Genomic DNA, 23210 nt, shown 5'->3' on the forward strand with positions numbered 1-23210 from the left:
AAAAAAAATGTCCTGTGTCAACAGGAGATCCACCAGTGCTCGCTATCAGCTGAAAGAAACTTTCCCATTTAAATGAGGAGCTACAGAGCTTCCGAGGCTCTTTGAAGAGATGTGCTTGGCACAAACAAGAGCGGCAGCCTCTCCTGTGTTTTTAACAGCCGAAACATCGCTGACACCTGATGGGTGATCAAACGCGAGCCATCTCTCCCTGAATCCTCATGGGGGCTCATCTTTGTACTCCTCTCCACAGATAAACCTGCAGACCACGCTGCTGGGACACCCCTCCACTCAATATTTACAAAAGGCTCGATCACCTGACTGGATGCACTATGTTTGTAAAGGCAAACACATTTGCTGGTTTTGCAGTATTTGCACTCCTGTCAGTACTTTGGATATAAAGCCACCCACCGTATTTCGAGGCCCACTATACATCCCCCGCCTCCAAGATTGTGAGGGGATGAGTTGCTGGCTAAATCACCTCGGTGGAGAAATGAGCCGTGATGCCTCATGGGAACAGAAGGGGTTTGTGGGATGAACTCTGAGTGGTGCTCAGAGAGAGGTCAAAGCTATTCCTGCTCGTGGAACTCAAGTTTGCCTTCCTCATCAAAGTCTCAGTTCTTCTCCTTAATGATCGGTCCGTGGTGTGGTGCGTGCATACTCATTAGAGCTACAGTATATTAGCATGAGTATTACAGGAGCAGGCGATCAGACGAAGTCACACTGGCCACACAGGAGATGTGCTTTGTGAGGGCCCTTTCCTTGTCACCGAGGTGAGATGATTTATGATTTATTTTCCAATAACTCCCAGCCTGCTCTGTGCACTGGGCCTTCCTGTCAACAATCACTGGGCACGACTATCCCCCTACACCTTCCCTCTCACATCCACGCAGAAGCTTCACCAGTGCTTCCTTCCTCCGTCAAGTCAAATTGGGGGGAAAAAGGCTTCCACACAGTTATTAATACAGCATATTTGTACATGTGCATGTCTTGTAATTGGAACAAGGGAAGGGATGGTGGCGAGATTAAAAACCCATGAATGACAGAGCTCCAGTAGAGTTGGATTCAGTTGGTGGCTGGCAAGCTCTGCACACCTGGGCCTCCAGGCAGATGGTGAGGGTTGAGGGTTACATAACACCAGGCTAAGCCATATGTCTCCCAACCACACTGAACCTTTTGGAAGCCCGTAGTTCGCCTCTGAATGCCGTCCATGTGAGACTAGAGGGCAAATGTGTTCTGCTCCCTGATCCCAGACCAGGTGTTGAGCGAGTTGCCTCTCCGCACCTGTGTTGTGAATATTGGCAGCAAAACTGCTAATGGTTGGATGTTGGTGTATAATAAACCTAATGGTTGTGAGTCAAAGACATTGCCAACTCTTATGTCTAGAGGACTAAGGACTATGGTCTGGTGAACAGCTTGGGTACATGTTGGTTAGGGATTGTACAGTAGATCAGATCTGATACGGTCATTTTTCAGATGAAGCACAACAAAGTCATGGAAATTGATCAGGCGTACTTCTGGACTGGTTCATTTAAGTGCCTTTTAAATATTTCAGTGTTGTTTACAGAAGCAAAAAGAAAGGCTTGAGAGGTCTGTTTGGAGAGAAAAAAAACGAAGGAAAAAAAAACGTTAAGCGATCTCCTGGCTTCTCCGCACCTTATTCTCAACTAATTATCCACGGTAGATTTTTCTCATTGTGATACAACAGCTTGACAATGCAAGGCTTAAAAATACAAATGCAGAGGCAAAGTGTACTATATCTCACACACAAACACTTTCCAAGTGACATTTGAGACATTTTGGGACAGTTATAATGCAGAGATGAGGCATCCAGAGGAGATTAGCGAGCTAAATGGGAAACAATAAACACTGCAGCGGGACAGGAGGATATGATTCTTCATTGTGTTAATCACAGCGGAACAGCCCTGTCGTCTTCACCAAACAATGCCATGGTGATGCTAATGGCACTGCCAACCATGACTAAGAGTGCACTCCAAATGATTGATAGCCAGAATTATATCAAGGTGACTTTCAGTCGGCTCCATCAGGTTATTTAGTTTGATCGATAATAACCAACACGTCTTAACATAGACATGCCTGCCACACAAACTCATCCATCAGCTTGCAGTCATAATCTTACTCTTTTAATTTTAGTTAAACAGAGGGAACCATTTCATCCTTGTCTGTCAAAGGCATGTAATATAACATAAAAGTACTTTTTCAACTGTAAAAGTTATTTTGGAATCTACAGTAATACTCTGTTTTGCTCTAATGCAGCAATGTGTCAGGAGTATTCCCAGCGCGAGGTCTGAAGAGCAACACTGGAGCCGGTCACATCCGCTCTTAATGTGGATGTATGATCGGGTCAGGCCAGCTGCGGAGACGAGAGCAATGTCTCTGTCCACTTGGCCCACTGCCCCTGCCTGTGCACACAGCGCAGTGTGCCCACAGGCTGCAACAACAACACACAAAGAGTGCCCCATGTGCTACATCACAAATGAAAGATCAAACATCAATGTTCACCATGGGCTCTCAGAGCAAGCTGTTAATCACAGTGAATTTAATGTGTTCCAGTTGAGAGATCACCCCGAGAGTACTCCAGTTAGGCTGTGTGTTTTCAGTCAAGGTTTTTAAACATGTCTCCACATGATAGTTATTGCACTGCCACCGTAGAATTTAACAACATGGCATATCGTGGCTTTATTTATGTTGTGTGACTCTCTCCTGCATTAAAATAAAGTCACATGTGCATTTTGGTCGATAAAAAAGCCTCAGAGCACTTATACTCCTTGATATAGAAATATCACATTTTCAAGGAAAGAGTAGGTATTAATGCAAATACATAATGCCTCTCAACAGCCTGTGTCGAACCTGAGCATTTGCCAAGATGCCCACAACGGAGAGTTCAGATATCAAATTCAAAAAGACAGGGCAAATCCCCGAACGTGGCAACAAATAGCCCAATGGCAGTGACTCACCTCTTTGAGAGGCTTATGCAAACCCAGGGGGAAGGTGATGGATTTTTTCCCTTACCTACAGTGAGCGGAGCAGATGCTGGAGAAAGATTCTGGATGTCACGAGAAGTAAAATATGAGTGTGTGTGTGTGTGTGTGTGTGTGTGTGTGTGTGTGTGTGTGTGTGTGTGAAGCACTAGTTCACAGAGTTCTTGAGTTTCAATAACTTCTGAAAAACTTGGAGGGTAAAAAATGATGAGACGGTGGAGATTATACACCATCATGGCATGAGGAGCTTCTCCCCAGGAAGGCCCAGATCTCTCAAGTTACATTTGAGGGCTTGAAGATGTATTTATTGACACATCGGGGACAAAAATAATTTGCAAAACTCTATGTAGAAAAAAAGAAAAGCATATTATATTTCAAACTAGCAGTATACGTTGCCCAGGTGGAGTATTGTTTTGATCTTTGCTTTTTACAAAGAAAAACGTATGAATCGCATCATGATATTATCATTTGTGAATTTGTTTTATTTTATTGCAAACAAGCACATCATTCTTCCAATGTGTGTGAATGGGTTTTCTGTTGTTGCAAGGACTAACAGTCGGTCTACTTTGTTCTTGTTAGTGATCATCAAACTGGTTGTTTTTACAACCTAATTACCTTACCTGAGTATTCCCAATTTAAGTACATTGTAATATACTGATTCCCTCATTGTGAATGCATTACAGACGACCTTTGTGTCTTGGCGCACAAGTTGAAGTGAGCTTGATTAACTCACTTTGTCCTGCATGCACTCTCTCTGTAAAGCACTTAACTTTTCTATTCATATCCAACCATTTTTCAGCTCTGTTAATGCAGGCATTGTTTATTTTGAAAAGGTCATTAGAGTTGTGAAGAGAAGCGGGCCGTGTAGAAATGATTTGATTGAGGTAGTGGAGGTAGCTCTGGCACAGTGAGTTATGGACACCCAGCAGAGAGGAGCCTCTTCATTAGTAGAGTGATTAAAATTGATGGGAACCTATGGAGCTCCAGCTCCCCTGAACTCCCTGGAGCATAGCTCTCATTCTGCGCTCATTTATTTGGGACTTTGTGTTGATCAATAAAAGGTGCCTGCTGCTCACTACGGGGTCTGGCTGGGGAAAAAAACCCACCGAGGAAAAAGAGAAGAGACTTGTTTTGTTGTTGAAGACAAACATTACTGTGAACAATTCAGGCTTGAGGAAACCTTGGGGAAACGGCAGCTTTGGCTGTTGTCTCTGTAATTTTCTTTTACAGGCCGTCTATTTTAGTCTCGCTGAATTTTTAGACTGACGTTTAGTAACCCACCGTTTCAAAAACATAGTTTCATAAAGTCAAAGTTTGGTCCCACTTTAAGCTAAAGCAGCTCAATGTAAAGATAATGAAGACACAGCTTGAAAAGATGTGAACTAAATAATGTCTGGGTGCATTCTTGCATTAAGTGCTTGTATATGCCGTTGTATTGATCGGTAAAAGTTTGTCACTGTAATAATATGATGGTATTGATCTAGTTGTCATTAAGGATGTGGAAATTCTTTGGATGTTTTTTAATATTTGCAACTTGATAATCAATTTTTCTTTTCTATTTCAGGTGTTTTTACTCACCCTCTTGATAAATGGAATTCATGTGCAGCCCATTTTAACTGAGACTTTAGTCTTTTTTAAATACATATATCTCCGTCTATTGCAAAATGAATTTACTTAAGTAAATCAGGGCTCTCTCTAGAATACAACAGCTTTACGCAGAAAATGGGCACATTGATTTAAAGCATATTAATGTAAGTTTCGGCAGCCTTAGTGGACAGAGTGATGCGTTTGAACCCGTGGTCGCTAAAAGGGAACAGGAATGAATATCTGCGTGTTGGACCAGAGCCAGATAATGGGCAGAGATGCTGAACGGAGTCCAGACTCTCTTTGTCTGCGTCCAGCTCCGCTCATTAGAGCGGTGCTGTGCAGCTCATGGCCCGCCGCTCCCCACTGCTCTGCAGGGCCGAGCCTAAACAAACAGAGGATGTGAATCACATGTCAGGTGATTGAAGGAAACGAGAAGCTCTGTTGTGCTCAGGGGAGGCAACGCAATATACATGGGAGCTGGGACTCGGGTTCAGGAAAGGTTTGATATGTTTATTGACATTTCTTATCAGCACTGGGACCTCGTTGCATGTTCAAAACTAACTGAAAACCAATTAGTGTGAGTCCTTGTAGGATTCATTTTTAGTGTTTCATTTAGTCTACTACATGCACATATATGAATAGTCACTTGTTACTACTAAGACCACTGGACTGTAGTTTACACAATCAGTTAAACTAGCTTCAACTAAACGTGCTGTTATGTTTGCCTTATTTACAGACAATAAATCAATATAATTTAAACAGCAACCCACAGACATACTGTATATGTTTAAGTACATTTAGTAACTGTGATGCATTGCATAATTGGCACTGACAAGTTTATTATTAAACTGCAAAATGTCCCTCCGTGTAGATATTATGCCAGAGATATGGCCAGAGAGTTTCTATGATTAACCACATATTTGTTCTTAACATTGGTATTAGTTATGTTTTTAATCAATAAATCATTAACATCAGTGGGAGTTTATCCTTCCAGGCCTTCCTTTCTCAGGCAGAAGCAAAAATAAGATATTCCAGTACCAGGTTTTGCTGAAAGAGACTGATGATATAAGATGGCTATGATTTTTTTTCAGAGCAGCTTCATCTATACTATATGCAATATCTAATTTTCTTTTCATCTTCCTTTTACCTGCAGTGGTATCCCAGCTCCGTTTCAACTTTTAATCTGCATGGCCTGATACTCAAGCTGAGCCAATTAACTCTCACTTTTAGTGAAGAAACACAGAATTATTATTATCATATTACAAATCCTTCAACTTTGGCGAAGGCATTGTTCAGAGATAAACATAGCTCATCGGTAAACTTGGGTTCTAAGGTGTATTTAGGGTCATTTTGTGGTTACAAGATACCATCTGAAGTGATTTTAGTGTGGCTGCAACCCTTCACTGCTTTATTAGTTGGTCCTACAACTAATGAAGGAAAAGGGTCCGACAATTGTAGCCGATTTTTCTACGTTTTTTTTTTTTTTTCTACATTTGAACTTCGATTGTGACAAAATTGTAACTTCTACATTTGTGCACACTTTCAGATCTGGTAGCAAACGATGAAATACGCATTTGCTCCTCTAACACTAATGGCATCTAAATTGTGAACAATACAGTTTAACAGAATTAAAATGACTTCTTTTGACTTGAGCCCTGTGATTTCTCTGTGTGGACATTTCACCCTCCCATAGCCCAGCGGATCCAAAGAGAGGCAGGCTTTGAGGAAAGTCTTTTTGTGTTAAAGCCTTTGAATATCTATTCTTTATGATCTCTATTCCCTCTGCTGGAGTTCAGAGTGTGCGTGAGCGGAGGAAGGGTGGAATCATAACACTGATGATGAGATGACACCGAACATACTTTGGAGAGCATTTTTGATTCTTTACACATTTTCCTAAACTCAGACAAATATATCCAGAAGCTATTACTGTATTCCATAAGCTGGTTCGATGAATAATGGTTGTTATGACAGGGAGCAGTGTCAATCAGACATGATAGCTTGAAGAAGTAAAATAAACATGAAACAAGGCGAATAAAAAGAGAGTTATATAAAGCTCTCCTTGATGTTCAGCATCGTACCTCTTTACCCCTAGTGTGTCTGTTCTATAATGGCACAAAGTAGGGATGGGTTGGCGCTGTCTTTTTCATCTCTCTGCCTTTTGTTAGTATGTTGAGAGAGGCAAAGGGAGAGGGAGAGTGAGGCAGGAGGAAGAAGAGGAGGGTGCTGGGGATTGGACCCGGTCCCTGCACACCCAATTAAAGGAATCTTCTGCTCAAAGACACAGTGTGGCAACATGTGTTCTGACATTTGTCTTCCTGAGTGTTGTGATTTACGGTACCATTGAGCTAAAGGCTAAATTAGCAGCCGCCCCGACATCAGAGAACGCACAGTAACGTCGGATGGACGAGGACTGTCAGGCAGGATCAGGCGTCTTGTTTTCATCATCGCGTTCAACAGCGTCTGTCGGCTGGCGACCACGGTGCTTTGTTGACGGACGAGCCAGAATAATGTTCGGATCTGCAAATTACATTCCGTGTGTTTGTGATGTTAACAGCATGTTAATCGACACCAAATCAAGGAAAAAGCTCAACATATTTGATTTACGATTTACCGTCATGTCTGCTATCCTTTTCCTTCCTCGTGTGGCATCAAGGTAGCACACTGTGCGTCAGTATCACCTATGTGGCCATCATTTCTCAGCCACTGCCATACTTCTGAAAGTAGATGGAGAATAAGAAGGATTTCCAGTGATTATACATGCACGGCTAATGTTCAGCTTGTTACTGGGGTCCAGTGATGAGCAGAGTGGACAGTAGTTGGACCGCCTCTCTTCAGTAGTGTTAGGTGAACTCACTAGTGGCTTCTTTTGTATCCTTGTAATACACACATGGGTTCATATAAATCGTTCCGTCCTGGATATGGGATATTTTTCTCTCCTCTGAACCTTTAAAACATAAACTATAAACGAGATTCCCAGACTCCTTTGATCTCGTCCTGTGGGACCCGTTTGTGCCACACAGGACTCTCCGATAAGCCTTGGAACCCGGCAGCAATTACAACCCTAATTACACACGTAGGAAACCTTGACCTTGCACTTGATTTACCTGCCTCTGTGCTTTGCCTCAGAATATAACTTTAGACACGTTACACACAAACAAAAAACAGACGCAGTCATACACAAACTTGAATGCACAAATGAAACGACAAAGAAAAAAAAAAGCGATTCCCCCCCTCATGCTACATGCACAGACGGTAGAGTTTCTGTGGAGTCGCGGGATGTGCCGGTGGAGAGGTGTGATCTCACAAGGTGAGAGGATGCTGGAGGAGGAGGCTGCCTTGCGGTCAGCAGGGAGGCGGCGGGCCTCGGGGAAAAGCTCTTAACTTCTGTCAGGCACAAATAACCACGCCATTTTTCACCTCCTGATTTTTAACTGAGAACATCATTCCAGTCCCCAGTCATATGAACTCTATACACATGCCATGAGTCAAATCTGGCTCTGACAGAAAGGAGTTCACTCTGAACCGCAAATCTTTCTACAGTCCAATCAGTATTTTGAACTATTATGTGTGATATACCCATCTTAAACTACAGAGCAGATGAATGCATCTCTCTACTGTTGTATCACAGAGCATGGATGAGTGCAGCGTGGCAACTCTGGCTGTCTTAGTTTCATGCTACACCATGCAGCAAGACTATTTATGATCAAATTAATATCAATTTTCTCTTACCGAAGCTATGTCTTTTATTGAATGATCAGGTAGCAAGTAGGACTGAAGTTATTTAACTGTCTGGAATGCATAATTATTATGAATAATCAATATAAATGTCAATCTTGCAACTTTTGATGTGGGTTAGATCGGCAGCACAGGCATCATTAACCCCTCTTTTATTGTCCACATATTTGCTAATAATAAAAACTTGTAGAAGTAGAGGATTTAAATAGTGAATCACATTAATGCATTCATGATTTAGTATGCTAAGGAATTCCTCTTCATACACATAGCCACACTGCATTAGCAACCTGAGGCTGAGTGTGGACACAGTCCCTTACTGTGGTCAAGCCGCTGCTAGGTGGTGCTATTGGGGAGAAGCTGCACAGTGAAGCACAATGTGGATTCATCTGTATTTTGCCAAAATCATAAAACGTGTCAGGCCATCTAGTAAGTAGTAGCTCTCCTGCAATTAGAATGTAGTTATTCCTTTGCATTGTATGCACTGTGCAATATATAGTACTCCTCATGTTTGCTGAAATAACAGCAAAGACGTGTTTGCCTCCCAGGTCTTGCACTTGTGAGGCGCTGATTCTTAAAGTGAAAATATATAAGAGCGGGTGCCCCCGTGCTCGAGTATGTTGCCATACATCACATCATTTAACACTTTGAACTGTCAGAAATGTGTCACTCTGTCTCTCTCTTGATACCTTCATCTGTCAGAGTGAAATCATAAATACAATCATTTCCCCAATGTTGGCTCTTTATTCTGTCAACCGTTTCAAAATGTGACTGTGCCTCTTCATTTCCGACACATGAATAAGTGAGAGGCCATTAATATGTCTCTTTCATTACACTCTGGCACTCTGCACTGCATGAGCATGCAAAGAACTGTGTGTTTGCTGGGCTCGGGTTCTGATGTCCGATTTGTACGGCAACAAAGATATGTCACCATGTCCGCATGAAGAAAATGTGTCATTCTGAGAATTCATATTTTGTAGCATGAAAAACAAGTGCAGTACAAGCAGAAGAGTGCATTTCATACAGATCTGTCGGCTTTAGATTATGAGCAGCGTTTCTGCACTCATCAGAATTAATTACTTTCCTGTAAACACAGCTGAACTTATCTTTTCAGAAGAAAATTAATACATTATTCAAAATTTATAGCATGCAAACCTTCTATTCTGCATGATTGTGAATTTAGATTTAAACAAACATTCACCCCAAAATGATCTGAACTAACTGGTCACACGTATTTTCCTCGTCTTTTAAAAAACACTTTTTTTTTTCTCTGTTCCATCGCCGGCCAATCCCACGACATGATTAGAGGGGAAACTCATCAGTCTCCTTGGCTGTTGTCTGATAAACTTTTTATTTGAAGGGTGTCCTGTCTGGTGTCTCTGGTGTCTTCCTCCAGTGCACTCCTGATTTGAAATATAGCCTTACATAATGAGGGAGAAAAATAGAGCGGTGTTGCACCCCTGAGCCGGTGTCAGCTTAATCAATCATTTTTAAACACAGGCAGGCATGCTTACTCTACTCGCTTCACATCCGCCACATCCTTCCCCTGCTCAACAATGTGACAGCAGCATAATTCATTTTAACTCACAAATTAAACAGGCGGCATCAAACTTGTCCTTGCATCCTTTTTTTTGGGTTTAGACACAGCACAGTGTGTTGGCCTGAATTTATGTTTGTGTTGCTTTTGTTTGTACATTTATATTGCGCCGATAATCCGCACGTGCTAAATTAAACATGATCTCTTATCCTTATCTCATGAAGTGCATGCACACATGAGGAGTTTTTCGATCCGCCCGTGTACAATGTATATTTTAGATTACAAAGGTGCCACGCACTTTTCTTAGGCAGACGTGCTGTTTTGTGCATTTCAGAGGTAAAAGTGCGCTTGCGTCTCTTTTGAAGTCAAAGTTCCTCAGCTTCGATGCTGAACATGCAACAGGCGTGGAATTTGAGCGCAGGGTTCGCACGGTTAAATTGCAGTGGGTCAGGAGGTCAGGGAAATTTGGACGAGCTGAAGCTGAGCAGAAGGAATGGAACTTGGCCTCTTCGCTTGGCAGTGAGAGATTCCTTCTGGCGCTTAGTCAAGAAGTCGGCCTTCAGCGCTGCACAGCTCCAAAAGTTATATCACACTGTTGTTGGTGAGTTACATGCAAGGAGCGCTGCACTGGAAACATGAAAACAGATTCCCCTGTGACTAGTCCAAACTTCAAATATTGACTTCACTTTTGTAAGCTTTTGTGTACTCCATATTTTTTTACGCAGATAAAATATCTGACTTTGTATCTATGTTTTTATTTCAATTTTCCACTCCTGCACACGCTGAGGGAAATTTTTATTTGTTCAAATAATTACTACTCAGTGGCGTTGTAAAGCATTGTGCTCCGCGTCTCGCACCTTGTGGTTCACTGCCATGTCTGACACCACTTACCTTCATGTAAATGATGTCACTTCACTAATGAAGTGTTTATCCAGCTTGAAAACAAACAAATAAAGAGAAAGGTCGACACCAATTACAAAAGCTGCACAGAAATGCGACACCAAGCACAGGTGACCAAATGTAAGACATCAAATCCAAATAAAGGACGAGGCAAAATGAGGATACACCAGAAAGACAGAAAGCACATTACTTTAATCTCCACTAATTGACAGCAGGTTGTAGATACTACAGCTGGTGGATGTGGAAGCAGTCAAATAGAGTGTTGTCTATGTGATTTGTTTTGGCCGCGAGACAATATTTGTCATTTTTATCCATATCTTTCATTTAGAAAAGTTAGTATGGCAATATAGGATTGAATAGTGTAAATTATAATAGGTGCAGACATGAATGTTGGTAAATAGACTTCTCTTTTCTAGTCTTCTGACCAGTCAAAGGGCTGTACAGGCCATGTCAACATTCACCATTTCACACACACATTCATACACTGATGTCAGAGGCTGCCATACAAGGTGCTAATCTGCCCATCAGGATCCAATCTAAATGTTCATTCACACACACACACACACACACACACACACACACACACACACACACACACACACACACACACACATGCTCACACACTCAAACACACTCGCACCCTAATGGCACAGCCTTCAGGAGCAATTTGGGATTCAGTATTTTGCCCAAGGACACTTTCGACTTGCAGACTGGAGGAGCCGGGGATCGAAACGTCGAACTTCTGATTAGTGGATGACCCACTCTACCACAGCTGCCCATTTGAAATAAGTGAAAAGAGAGAGTGTGTATTTTAAAACCGATTAAATTAACTTTCGTTTTTTTTGTGTAAAGGCAGATATACTGGTTTCAATCCAACGCAGTTGTAATTAGATACACTGTTATGTAAATAATGGTAAAGACAATAATAAGATGTAGCAAAGGCCTTGTAAAGACAGACTAATGACTATTAATACACAAGCACATTTTTACATATGTATATGTATTTATAGTGTTTAAAGAGATATCCATAGTTGTTTGGCATAGTGCTTTCTTTACTTCTTCCTCCACTGTCTGGCTGCACTGAGAGGGCGGGGCCATGTCAAAGTCCACGTGCACTGCCTTAAAGGGGCGGGGTTCCGCCTCGCCCCTCGCCAGCTGATCACATGCAGGAAGCGTGCTGTTTATAATTGCTGCGCGACAAGCGGCGCATGGACGCAGGTTGTCAGAGAGACGTTTGATGCCAGCAGCACGCGCCACTGTGTCTTAAAGCGCATTCGCTCCAAACTGCTGTCGGTCTTTACTTTCATCAGAGCAGAGGAGAGATCCCGGTTAGGGTGCGCGTAAAGGGAAGAGCCCTTTCATCCCATCGAGCGGACTGAGACACGCAGTCCGCTCCTCCCACAGGACGGTGGAGATGATGGTGATGATGATAATGGTGGTGCTGATGATGAGGAGGAGGATGATGATGAGGATGAGGATGATGATGATGATGATGATGATGAAAATAACGAGTAGCGCTCCGGCTATCCTTCTTTGAATTCTCAGACATGAAAGTTGTTTAATGGTCGGGAGCAGCTTATTGACTGCTATACAATGTAGCCAGGAATGACACATTTTAGCTTTTATACTTTGTATAATTTCTCTCCCGTCGCAGCTTTAGACTGTGAACTTGCAAACAGAGACTTCCCCGTGTATAGTGACTGGAATAGAATGATGTGGCCATGTTTAACTGTGGAGGGATTTGCATGTTGCGATTAAAACAAAAGCAAAAATAACCTCATTATTAATTTAGTTGCCTTATTAAACTGTTTAGATCATGAGAAGTCTTTTTTTGGTTGTTGACAGTTTTCATTTTAAATTCAGCAGCAGTCTATATGTTCTACCTCGTGGAATATTATGAAAACATGTAAATAAGATGTAGAGACCTGCTGATCTCTTTTTTTTTAATCAGCAGCCTAATAAAACATTGCCGTCCCCGTGTAAAAGTGCGCAGGGTCGATCAGCATGGATTACTTTCAGGCCTACATCTATTCTTCGGCTATTGACAACCTCTCCCTTCCCAGTGTGCATGACTGGAGCTCTCACTAGCGCTGCTAGTGGACAATCAAACCTACACACCCTCCTCCAGACACACTCGCATTTCTCATTTCTTACTTCTAGTCTAAATTACATAGCAAGACGTGCTGCCGGAGCTCACAGGTCGCGGAGAATTAGTTTGAAGTATTAGCGCTAGATAAACAGCAAAAATCTGAAATTCAACATGGAGTCCCCTCCAGATCCAGCGAGCGACCCGGGCAACAGCGCCTCGGAGCCGGCTACCCCGGTCAGGGAAACCCCGGTAAACCTGGAGACGCTCCGGAAAGCGAACCATGCAGCCCCGGTTCGGAGGCAGACCTGCTCAAGCACCAACAGAGGTAAGAGCTGAACGCATTTCGCCTCTTTTTTTTTTTTTTTTTTACTGTGTGAGAAATAAAAAAAAAGACCGATCGCGGATTTTTTTTTCAATATCAAACTTCAAAATGAATTAAATCGCTCCCCCTTAAATAACTGCACACTGTCTATATGCACGCAACCACGGGGACATGGCTTTTTGTTTAGTGCCACCGCGGTTTTTACCCGTTCCTTGTAATTAATGCCTCGGTGTGTGTGTGTGTGTGTGTGTGTGTGTGTGTGTCTGTGTGTGTGTGCGCGTTGCTGGTTTTCAGGCTCCACTGACAGCTCAAATCATGGGGGGGTGATACGGTCACAGATGTCACGTTTACTCTGACTGCAAGATAAATCAATTACCCAGCAACTTAAAATGGACCAGCAGGAGCTTTCCTGCGTGCCAAAAAAGGGCCAACCTGTCCGCTCCAAAGCGATATCGCCAAAGTGTCAAAAGTGAACTTTTGGAAACTGTGGGCCAGTTTATCGATCAAGTCACATTCTCCTTTTATAGGGCCGAGTGGCTGCACTATTCCCCGCTACAGCACACAGCGCCCGTCTGCCTCTATTTTTCTCCGGCTAACATATTTTAGGCTATTCCTGCGTGCAAAAAAAAAGACGCCCAAGCAGCTGGAATTTGTTTTAGCGCCTGCTCTCAAAACACTGTTTGCAAGCATGACGGGTTCGCTGCAAGCCCAGAGCTCCACACGATCACACCGTAGAAACCAAACGGACTTATACAGAGCAATCAGCCCGTCAACAGTCTGCCCACATTGCTGCCGAGGAGTAGTTGATTTGTACATGATTTATCCACCACGTCCCGTCCATGTTGTACAGTACAGACAGTATTTAACCACACCCCCTCTCGCTCGGCTGTCTCCGGCGCAGGCTAACCGGGCTCATCCAAGTTCAAAGAAACACGGATTTCTCTCCTGATTCTCGACAATGCACAGTTGCTGTGTTCGTTACAGGCAGGCGAGCGATGTACATGCTGGCAATTAATTCATTGCACGGTGTGTTTGTGTGTGTGTGTGTGTGCGCGCGCGCCCGCTCTTCCTGTGCGCAGGGGTATATTTAGAGTGTGATATGGTGAATGTGGAATGTAAGCTGGTTATGTAACAGGTTTAGCCATAAACAGAGGCGCGCAACAGCGAGCAGAAGTCATCAGATCTGTTTCGCTTTCTATACTAGAGTTGCCCCATTCCACGAAACCCACGACTTTTTAATTTAAAAAAGCATATCATAAATCACTGCTTCAGTGGGCATTTATATACCACTGAAGAGAAACTGTGACTTTGTGGGTTGGCACAGCCTGGAGCACTTATGTAATAGCGGGGCTAAGACAGGTTGTTGGGAAGCTTCGTGGATTGATTTCTTTTCTTCGCAAGTCTGACTTTGAGACACTCCTAACCTGCTGACCCATATTCACCTCTTCCTTGTATGCACAGGATTAAAGTGTGTCTGGGAAAGAGAAAGACAGGAAAAAGAACGCCTTCAGTCTGTTAGGTAATGCTGAATGGGTACAAAAAAGAGAAAAGAAACTAACACATGTTCAGTGGGACAACCTCTGCAGCCTTAAAGGAGTTTCCCTGCGCTGAAACTTTATTTTGACCTCTGTGCAAAGAATACACATGTTTGTTAGAGAGCGTTAGCAGTGGAGGGCTTTTCGAAAAGTTTCAAGAAGTTTTTTAAAACTTTAAGTCAATTATATTTCCAAAGTAGAGTTATGATTCAGTTTCCAAATATATTCTTCCTGTCATGTTTACCTGCGTTGATCACATCTCAATGTGTATTCAGTCATACAGGAAGTGGGATCATGGAGAAATATTCAGGACATTGTCCATGCGGAAGAAAAGTTTGCTTTCATGGAGAAAATATTCATTTCTTGATTTAAGAAAGCATTGATGCAAAAGTACAATTGTTCTATTAACGAAGTAACTGCAGTTGGTTTATTGCGTCAGCACAGTTCTGTTCAGATTACTCAAAAAATAAAACAATAAACGTTTATGGCTCACGGTCGTGTTACAGTCCTGTCAGACATTTTTTAGGATTAGGCTTTTCAAGCCAGCCGCAGAGAGCAACATCTGAAAGGCGGCAGACACTTGCTCAAGCACAGTTTCCCTCTTTACACCAGCTGTATTAGACTTTCTGAGGATGCACATTTCTTATCCTGCACGCTGAGCATTTACTGTTTTAACCCTGAGTGCTAATACCTTTTTAAGTAGAAAGGGCTTACTTCAGCAGAAAGTCTGCTGGAAGACTTGAGTGGGTCAGAGAACAGGCCTTGGAGGGCTGTGGATATCATTACTGGAAAAAAAGAAAGCGTGTTATTTTCATATTGCAAGATCCCTTGGTTTGAACATTTTGAAACAATCAATATTAATGGCGTGGTTATGTAAGGTCATGGTCTCTGCACCCTCACAATCACACAGGAACGCGCTGAAAGTTAGTGTGTGTGTGTGTGTGTGTGTGTGTGTGTGTGTGTGTGTGTGTGTGTGTGTGTGTTAGTCGTATAGCGCCCTATGACACTGACCACAAAGCTTGTTTTCTTGTGCTGAACAAATGCTTGCTATTGAGTCATTTGGACGCCATGTTCTTTTGTTCGGGAGAAATTGTGGAATTGATTTCTAAAACATGATGTTGCCTTTATCATTGTCAAAGTTGTAATTGGCTGAAGTATGATGTGGTTTCTTACAGTAGAAAATATTGCAATGTGTACTTATTATTTTTACATCAGTTTCATATCTAGATTGAATCTCTTTTGATCTTTTCATGCTAAATACCAGGTTTTAATGTAACATGTCACAACATTTAAACATCATTTTGTTACCCTTAAGATCAAATATGTATCGGTTTTAAGTCTTTCATTGTGGGAAGCAACTCTTACTTGACACTGCAGTTTTAGTAGCTGACCGAAACTAAAAAGTATAAAGAGTAAAAAAAATTAAAGATATGCAGTCTATATTTTTGGGCAGCGAAATGAGAGCTCTCGGCTAGAGTGGCAGCATTTATTCAGTTGTTGTTGTTGAGGTGCAGGGACGCAGAGGCTTTAAAAAAAAAGGTTTTACACAAAATCTCAGAAAGCCGGGAGTTTGCATTGGGCTCGCACGCCATTCGAGTGGACGGCAACATTATTGAGCCTGTGGCAGTCTCAAATTCAATGAATTAGGGCTCTCCGCCTGCTGGAGAGCATGAAGAGCAGGTATGGGCTTATAGCTGAGCCCTCAGCTCGGGCAGATCCAGGAGAGGAACTCCATTAGGTGTCTCCTTTTTTCTGGCTGGCTGCCTGTAACATAATATCCAGTTTCGGTCCTCCTGCGTTTTCAATTCTTAAATGTGGGTGAGGTGATGATATCATGAGCTCTTTTATTGGTACCTGTCAGACCGTTAACATTGTTAAATGTTAATAATCAGTATATTTGAAGTCAAAGCTCGGTATTTGATTTATTCACACAAAGTTCCCCTCAGACCAACAATATAAAACAGTTTAACTGAAAAAGATAAACAGTGTTTCTCCGGCTGTACGCTGAGCTGTTACATAGACAGTGACATCTGCTCTCGGTTTAGACTTTGGCACCGCTACCTTTTTGTTTAAAAAAAAAAGGTCTTTTGTTTTTATGAGCTTCAAAGGTCAAATTTCATTTGTGCGGCAGCTTGCTTATCTCAGGAGGATGTACCTGTGAATGTCAACATAATATCAGGATTAGTGGTTAAATAAGCACTGATTGAGATTTTATCATGTCAGTTGTCAGGCCCTCTGTCTTTCTTGCTGTCAGCTCACAATAACAAGTATGCGTAGAATAATGAAATATTGTTTTGGCTCAAATTGTCCTTATTTGTATGTCCTGTTAGATGAAAAATCCTTTGTGTATTTTTCTACCTCGTTTTCACTCAGTGGGTTGTTTTGCTTTCTATCTTCTTATGCCAAAAATATGGCAACCATAGTACCGTTTTTTGGGATACTTTTATATCATAAACTAATTATTTTCCTGTTAAGATGAAAAAGAAATGTCTTTACGTATACATGTGTATTGTATATACCAACACTGTCTAATAAAACATAATCTTTCAAGGTTCAAGTTTAGTTTTGTAATAAATCTGACTATATATTACAGATCAGAGAGGCGTGTTGGTTTCTTTATAGAAACTTTGTTTGCATGTGTCTTAGTGTGGCTATAAACGGCTCAACTTTTAAACTCAATTTATTTAAACAAAGTCTCTCCTGATTTTAGGAAAACAGGTGCAGCTTACTCACACAAAGGCATGTGATGGGACTTTTTAAACTAAATATTTGTGTGGCTTTATTTTTTTAAATGGCAGACATTTTAATATTTGAGCTTCGATAGTGAGAGTGCAAGGCTGTAAGTTGACTTTTTTGCAATCTTTTTGGTCAAGCGGTTAAAGTTAGCTGTATCAGTGCTGCATTTATGGGGCTTCAAGATTTTTTTAGTTTTTTTGTTTAAGCTTTTAATCGTACGCATAAAAAAAAAAAACCGAAGCAGTTATACATCATGCCTAACATCACTAACCTGTGAAGATGTCGAGTGGAAGTTTTTCTGTATTTGGTACGAGAAAAGCTGCATGAAAGGACCTATTGCAGCCACACTTCAGACATGGTCATTGGTCATCCAGCCGGTGAAAATAGACACACTGGCTGGACGAAGCCATTAAGTTCAATACTTGACTCCCGAGTCTCTCTATGAGCCTCAGCATCTGGGCCAATAGCTTCATAGTTCCCCATGGTGAAATCTTTAAGCAAATCATATTCCCATGATCTATTATGTGGCACCTAATATGAATCAGAAAACTCTGTTTACAAAGTTCAAGTTATTTGAGTCCATGTGCTTTCAATCGGTACTCGGGCCGTCAACAAATGTTCTCAATTTGAATATTCAAATAGTAAAATAAAAAAGATCTTCAAATGGGAAAATTACATGTTTGATTGTTAAAAATAGCAGCACTACCATGGCGTTCTGCCTCGCGCATACTGAATGCATCGCACGGCTGCAGTCACAGAGGGCCAGTTTCGTTGATTGAATATCAGATGCGATCAGAAGCGATCGCCCTCCAGCCAGCTGCCAAACCTCACTTAGGTGTTTGTGGTGAAATGAGGAGGTGTCCAATTGCCATTGCAGCACTTCAGTTAGGACACAGTGTCATGGACATAATGCACATACATGGATACTCGAATAGTTGGAACCTATGTGAACATTCAAACTTTATTTTCGGTTGGTTATGACAGCGCTAATCAGTCGAAGGTGCAGCGGTTGTACAAGTTGTTAATTGGTGCTGGCATATTAAAAAAAAGCTCAGGATACACACTGTAGCTAAAGAGCTGAAAGTGAAAGGCTCTGAGAATAAAACACTCTAAGAATGTACAGCACAACTGTTCTGGTGTAACTGCATATCTTGGTAACCTGTAAGTCATTTTTCAGTGTTATCGGGTGTATACTGTGGGCAACGCAATTCAAGCCCTAATAGGCTGTATTCATTTTTAAAAAAAGTTTAGAAATGTCATACTGATTCTAGACCAATCTGGAGTTTAATTCTTGTGGGGCAGTTTATTTTGGAGTTGGATTCACCAGTGACTTAACTGGGGCTGGCGAGGAAGTTTCAACTAGTGACAGACACCAGATTTGATGTGAAATCTCCAGTGGTGAACGACAGCTCAGATCTATGGCCCATTTACAGAAGTTTGTATCTTAGAAATAAAAGTCTGAATAGTAATGACCGGAAATACTCCAGATGCATTATTGGAGGGCGTTAAAGGAGTCTAAATTTAATGTGGTACACTGTGACCTAAGTGCTGGTGCTGCTTGGCTCCGTGCTGCTCTGGGCCTCTCTGATAGGAATTGGGCCCCTTTAGAAGAGGCCTGGAGGGAGAGAGGTGCTGGGAGGGGTCTAAAGGATCACTCCGAGGAATTCTTGTGTCGCATCTCTGGCCAAGCCTTTTCACATCCCTCCCACATCTCTACCAGAGTGGAGGGTGCAAAGCTCCCGAGCAGGTAGGCGAAATCTTCACATTAAAACCTCGGCACTCACACAGTATCTTTGAACAAAGTCCTACTCGATGCATACATGCATTCACGCTGCCTCATGTCAAGTCATGTCAACATAAAGCCGTGAGTGTCTGCACTCTGAGAATATATACGTACACCACCGAGCCTTTGCGGCTTCATGCAGGCTGCAGAGCGCTGACATGTGTTGAACACTTGAGAGAAAACTCTCCCGGCCACGCAGGGTCTCCCAGACATTATGTGCGTGTGCACACTTTAAAACAGGAAGAGATACGTTGTAAAATCTAAAGTATGTTAGCCCAAACAGCACACCTCAAGAGCCTCTTAACCAGTATTTGTCTTGCTTTCTGAAGACTAAGTGGTCCTCACGGCAGCTCTGTTTGAAGGACTGTTGAGTGGTGGACTATGACAATGGAAATATGTGTTGCATGTTGTAGCCGTCTGAGACCCGTAACAAGGCAGAATAAGCCACGTGCTTTCTCCTCTGGTGAGAGTTCTAATAATGTAACTTAACAATGTCTGCACATGTATTCTCAGGATTCATTAAATATAACTAGGATCGTCTAGACTCGAAAAGGTGGTTTCAGGATTTGCAGAAACTATTGCTTTTGTTTCAAATGCACCAGTCTGGCATCATTAGTTTCTGCATCATTATTTCACCACATGTGAACAGTTTTTATTTTTCATTTGCACAAATCCATCTTAAAATTGAACCAATATAAATAATGTAGTTGCTGGAGCAGATCATTTTTTTTCCCGAGTGCCTATCGTTTGATTTTTCTTTAGTCCTATCACTTGGTGTAAGGTAATAATACCGAGGAAGTCAAAGCACACGTATCACATCCTCCACTCTCATTTCTGTTACGTCAGTACCGCTGAGTATTACTCAACAAAGTTTATTTGTCACCAAAAAATAAACAAAAAACTTTTGGAGACAAGGGAGATAAAAACGACTTGAAAATCAGTGTCATTTCTGTTGGCTTGATTATTTATATTGGAATAACAAGCGCGACTTAATCTCATAAATAAAAAAGGGAGAGATACAGATCCGTCCCCTCCAGGTACTGCCACCACTTAATCGAATTAGCTCCACTCTCAGGCTTGACGGGCTCTTCAAACACCCCTGGTGACTTCTGAGTGCCGATTACAATCAGCTACTATTTTCAGCCTTTGATTAAAATCTGGTGAGGTTGGACAGAATTTTTTTTTTAACGCAGAACCAACTAATTATTAACATCGGAGCCTATCTCTTTTTTTTTTTTGGCAGTTACAGAGGGCCAATGGGCTGGAGTACTTAAGCAATACCCATAAGTATTAATCATGTAGAATCACTCCATGTGTAACTATTAGCATGTTCGTATAAAAACATCTCACAATAGTCTGTTGTCCAAACACAGATGTTTTTACTGACTTTTGTGTCATTTTAAACCAATCTTGAGTGTAGAATTCTCATTTGTATACGTTTCATAGTGTAACATTATAAGACTATAATCTTTTAGAGATAACTCGGCTCCCCACACAGGAGGGGTCGTCACAATACAGATGTTCTCGTCTGGCAGACGACAATAATGCCCACAATTCTCTCCTCATGAAATAATAGAAGATGATCACGATTGTTCGTGCCTCACACAGTATGTCATAGAATCATTGTAATGTTCCTGTCAAACACAATTCTGCTCTTTTGTTACTTTCAAAAGGCCGCCTTTGAATATGAACAAGTCGCTAATGAATATTTGGTTCTTGCATGTCGGTGGATTGATTGCTTTAGGAGGCGTACTAAGACAGAGTGTGGCACGATGGGGCTCAATCAATGCAGCAATGCTGCTGCTGCGCTGCTTTCTGACAGTGATGGAAAGACAGAGTCACTCTTCACCATGTATGGTCCACGAATCCTGCTCTCATTCACTGACAAATATCAGCTGTCTGATCAATCAATATTTGCAGCTTTATTTTACTAATGCAGTACTTAAGAGGCAATAATTAACGCCATGCTGGGTTGTTAAAAGCCTATTTTTATGTGACAGACAGAAATAGACCTACAGAAATAGGAAGATGAAGGCCTGTGGTTGATGTTGATAGTGGCACGTCGTGCAGACGCTCCTTACACATTGTACCATGAACTTGTGATTAACTCAGCACGCAACAATCCCTGTTGCTTTCAAGTGTTGTTGTCGAATGTACAAAACAGGAGTTCTTTTTTACTTTTTAAAAGTTTTTTGTTTCTTGTTCTTCGGCATTATAAATGACACAAAGGCATTTGGAATATAGCTCGGTACTTTAGGATAGTGGCACATGAATAAAAGTCCAAATTAAACTCAATTCAACGTAAATAAAATTCCAAATCAATCACAAATCAATGACTTAATTAATTCCGAATAAAAAACAAAAACTTTTGCCAAAACCGTTATCAATGTATCCTCTCTTTTATGAACTGCTTTCATTCAGCCATTGTTGAAATATACTATGAAGCAGTTTAATTGAGGGAATATTCATTCGATGTCATCTTGTGTCAAACAAGTGTGGCTTGTGATGCTCATTAATTTCTGCTTGCTCCACTTGCGGTGTTTGGGCCCTCTTTGCTGGCTCGGTGCCACAGCGTCTTCTGAAAGAGCCACTTCATCTCTGTCAGGGGCAGGTGGAAATTTGCTGCACACTTCTAATTGGACAAAGTGCCTTTCAAACTCTGAGCCATCATACACAGATCAGATTATCATCCAGACTAGGTGTCAACAGAGGTATTTCACCTCCCTCTCCTACACCTGCTCTTTTGTGCATCTTTTTGTGGACTTTCAGATTCTCCCTGTGCTCTTTGGCTTTTTAAACTCCCGGCCATCTAGTGGTCCAGGGGCATAATAGGCCTTGTCTTACAGATTGATTACAAGAAAGTGCACTTGTTATTTTCCACTTTGGAGCTTTTATGGTCTTTACACCTCCAAAATAATATTCAAGTGATTTTATAGATGACGCTAGATTTTCCTGCCTATGATCCCTCTATCTCTAAAGCAATAGCTTGGTCATCTTTGGTCTCAAGTACAGAAACTGCCAGAAGGAGAATGTGAGGCTGCAGGCGAGCTCATAGGTGGCTTTATGGTCTGCAGTTTACCTCAAGGCCAGACCTCACTATGCTTGTAAAGGTAATAGGTGGAATCTTCAGATCTATTCTTCATGTAACAGGTAACCAGCGAAAAGAGCATAGCTCAAGTGATGTTATTTTGTCTGTTTTGAATAAGCTAAAAGCATGGCTGCTGAATTTTGAATGAGCCAAGTGAAACAGACTAGTGACTGATGTAAGACTAAATTGTGGGTGGTCTAAATGTGAGAAGATAACAGATTCATAATTTTTTTACAGATAAAGTACTGAAGAATCTACCAAATTCTCTAGTCTGCTAAGTGGAAAAAAAGCCTGCTTGTTTTTCTGTTGATATGAAAAGAGTTGGCTTGTAATGGGAAAATATGATTGAGCATAAGATTGAACCTTGAAAAGCAGCCCATGTAATGTGTGTTAAATAGAACAAGCTGAACCGAATACACCAAGTATTGTTTTTCCGTTAGGTATTCAATATCTTAGTCAGTCAAATTCCTGTGTTGAGCGTCAAATCATAAGATCGACCCAAAACCGGATTTTTGTGCATTTTGTTTCTGCGCACAAAAGCTGTTTTGTGACAACTTTGCACCTTGGTGGTTGTTGTTGTTGTTGTTGTTGTTGCTCTGCTTCTGCGGGGAGAGCTGATGTGAAAGTGTAACTTGAGGAATTAGTTGAAGAATTAAGTGAACAATATCTCATTATATCACAGTATCCCCTTGATAGTAGAAACCAGTTGCATGCAGTGATAAATACATTATCACTGCTCCCTTCACACATCAGGCAAACTTGGCAACATTTTGGCATACTCAATTGCTTATCTTGTCGGCACGTCGTCAGCGCAGATGTATTACCCTGCGCTGATTTGATTCTGGGCAAAGGGAAGTGGACAGGAGAGATTGATGGTGCTGTCCCCAGTCAGACAGATAACA

General features: G+C 41.7%; 1 protein-coding gene across 1 annotated transcript in view; it reads left to right on the plus strand.

The window, feature by feature from the left end:
- Positions 1-13015: 13015 nt before the first annotated feature.
- roraa (RAR-related orphan receptor A, paralog a) overlaps positions 13016-23210 on the plus strand; it is a gene marked incomplete at both ends in the record, with an annotated part of 166519 nt that continues 156324 nt past the window's right edge. Inside the window, one exon of the mRNA XM_079223128.1 lies at positions 13016-13169. Within this exon, the coding sequence (XP_079079254.1) occupies positions 13016-13169 (154 nt within the window). The remainder of the gene's footprint in view (positions 13170-23210) is intronic.

The sequence above is a fragment of the Taurulus bubalis genome (genome assembly GCF_910589615.1).
Source record: "Taurulus bubalis genome assembly, chromosome: 9".
NCBI classification, from domain to species: domain Eukaryota; kingdom Metazoa; phylum Chordata; class Actinopteri; order Perciformes; family Cottidae; genus Taurulus; species Taurulus bubalis.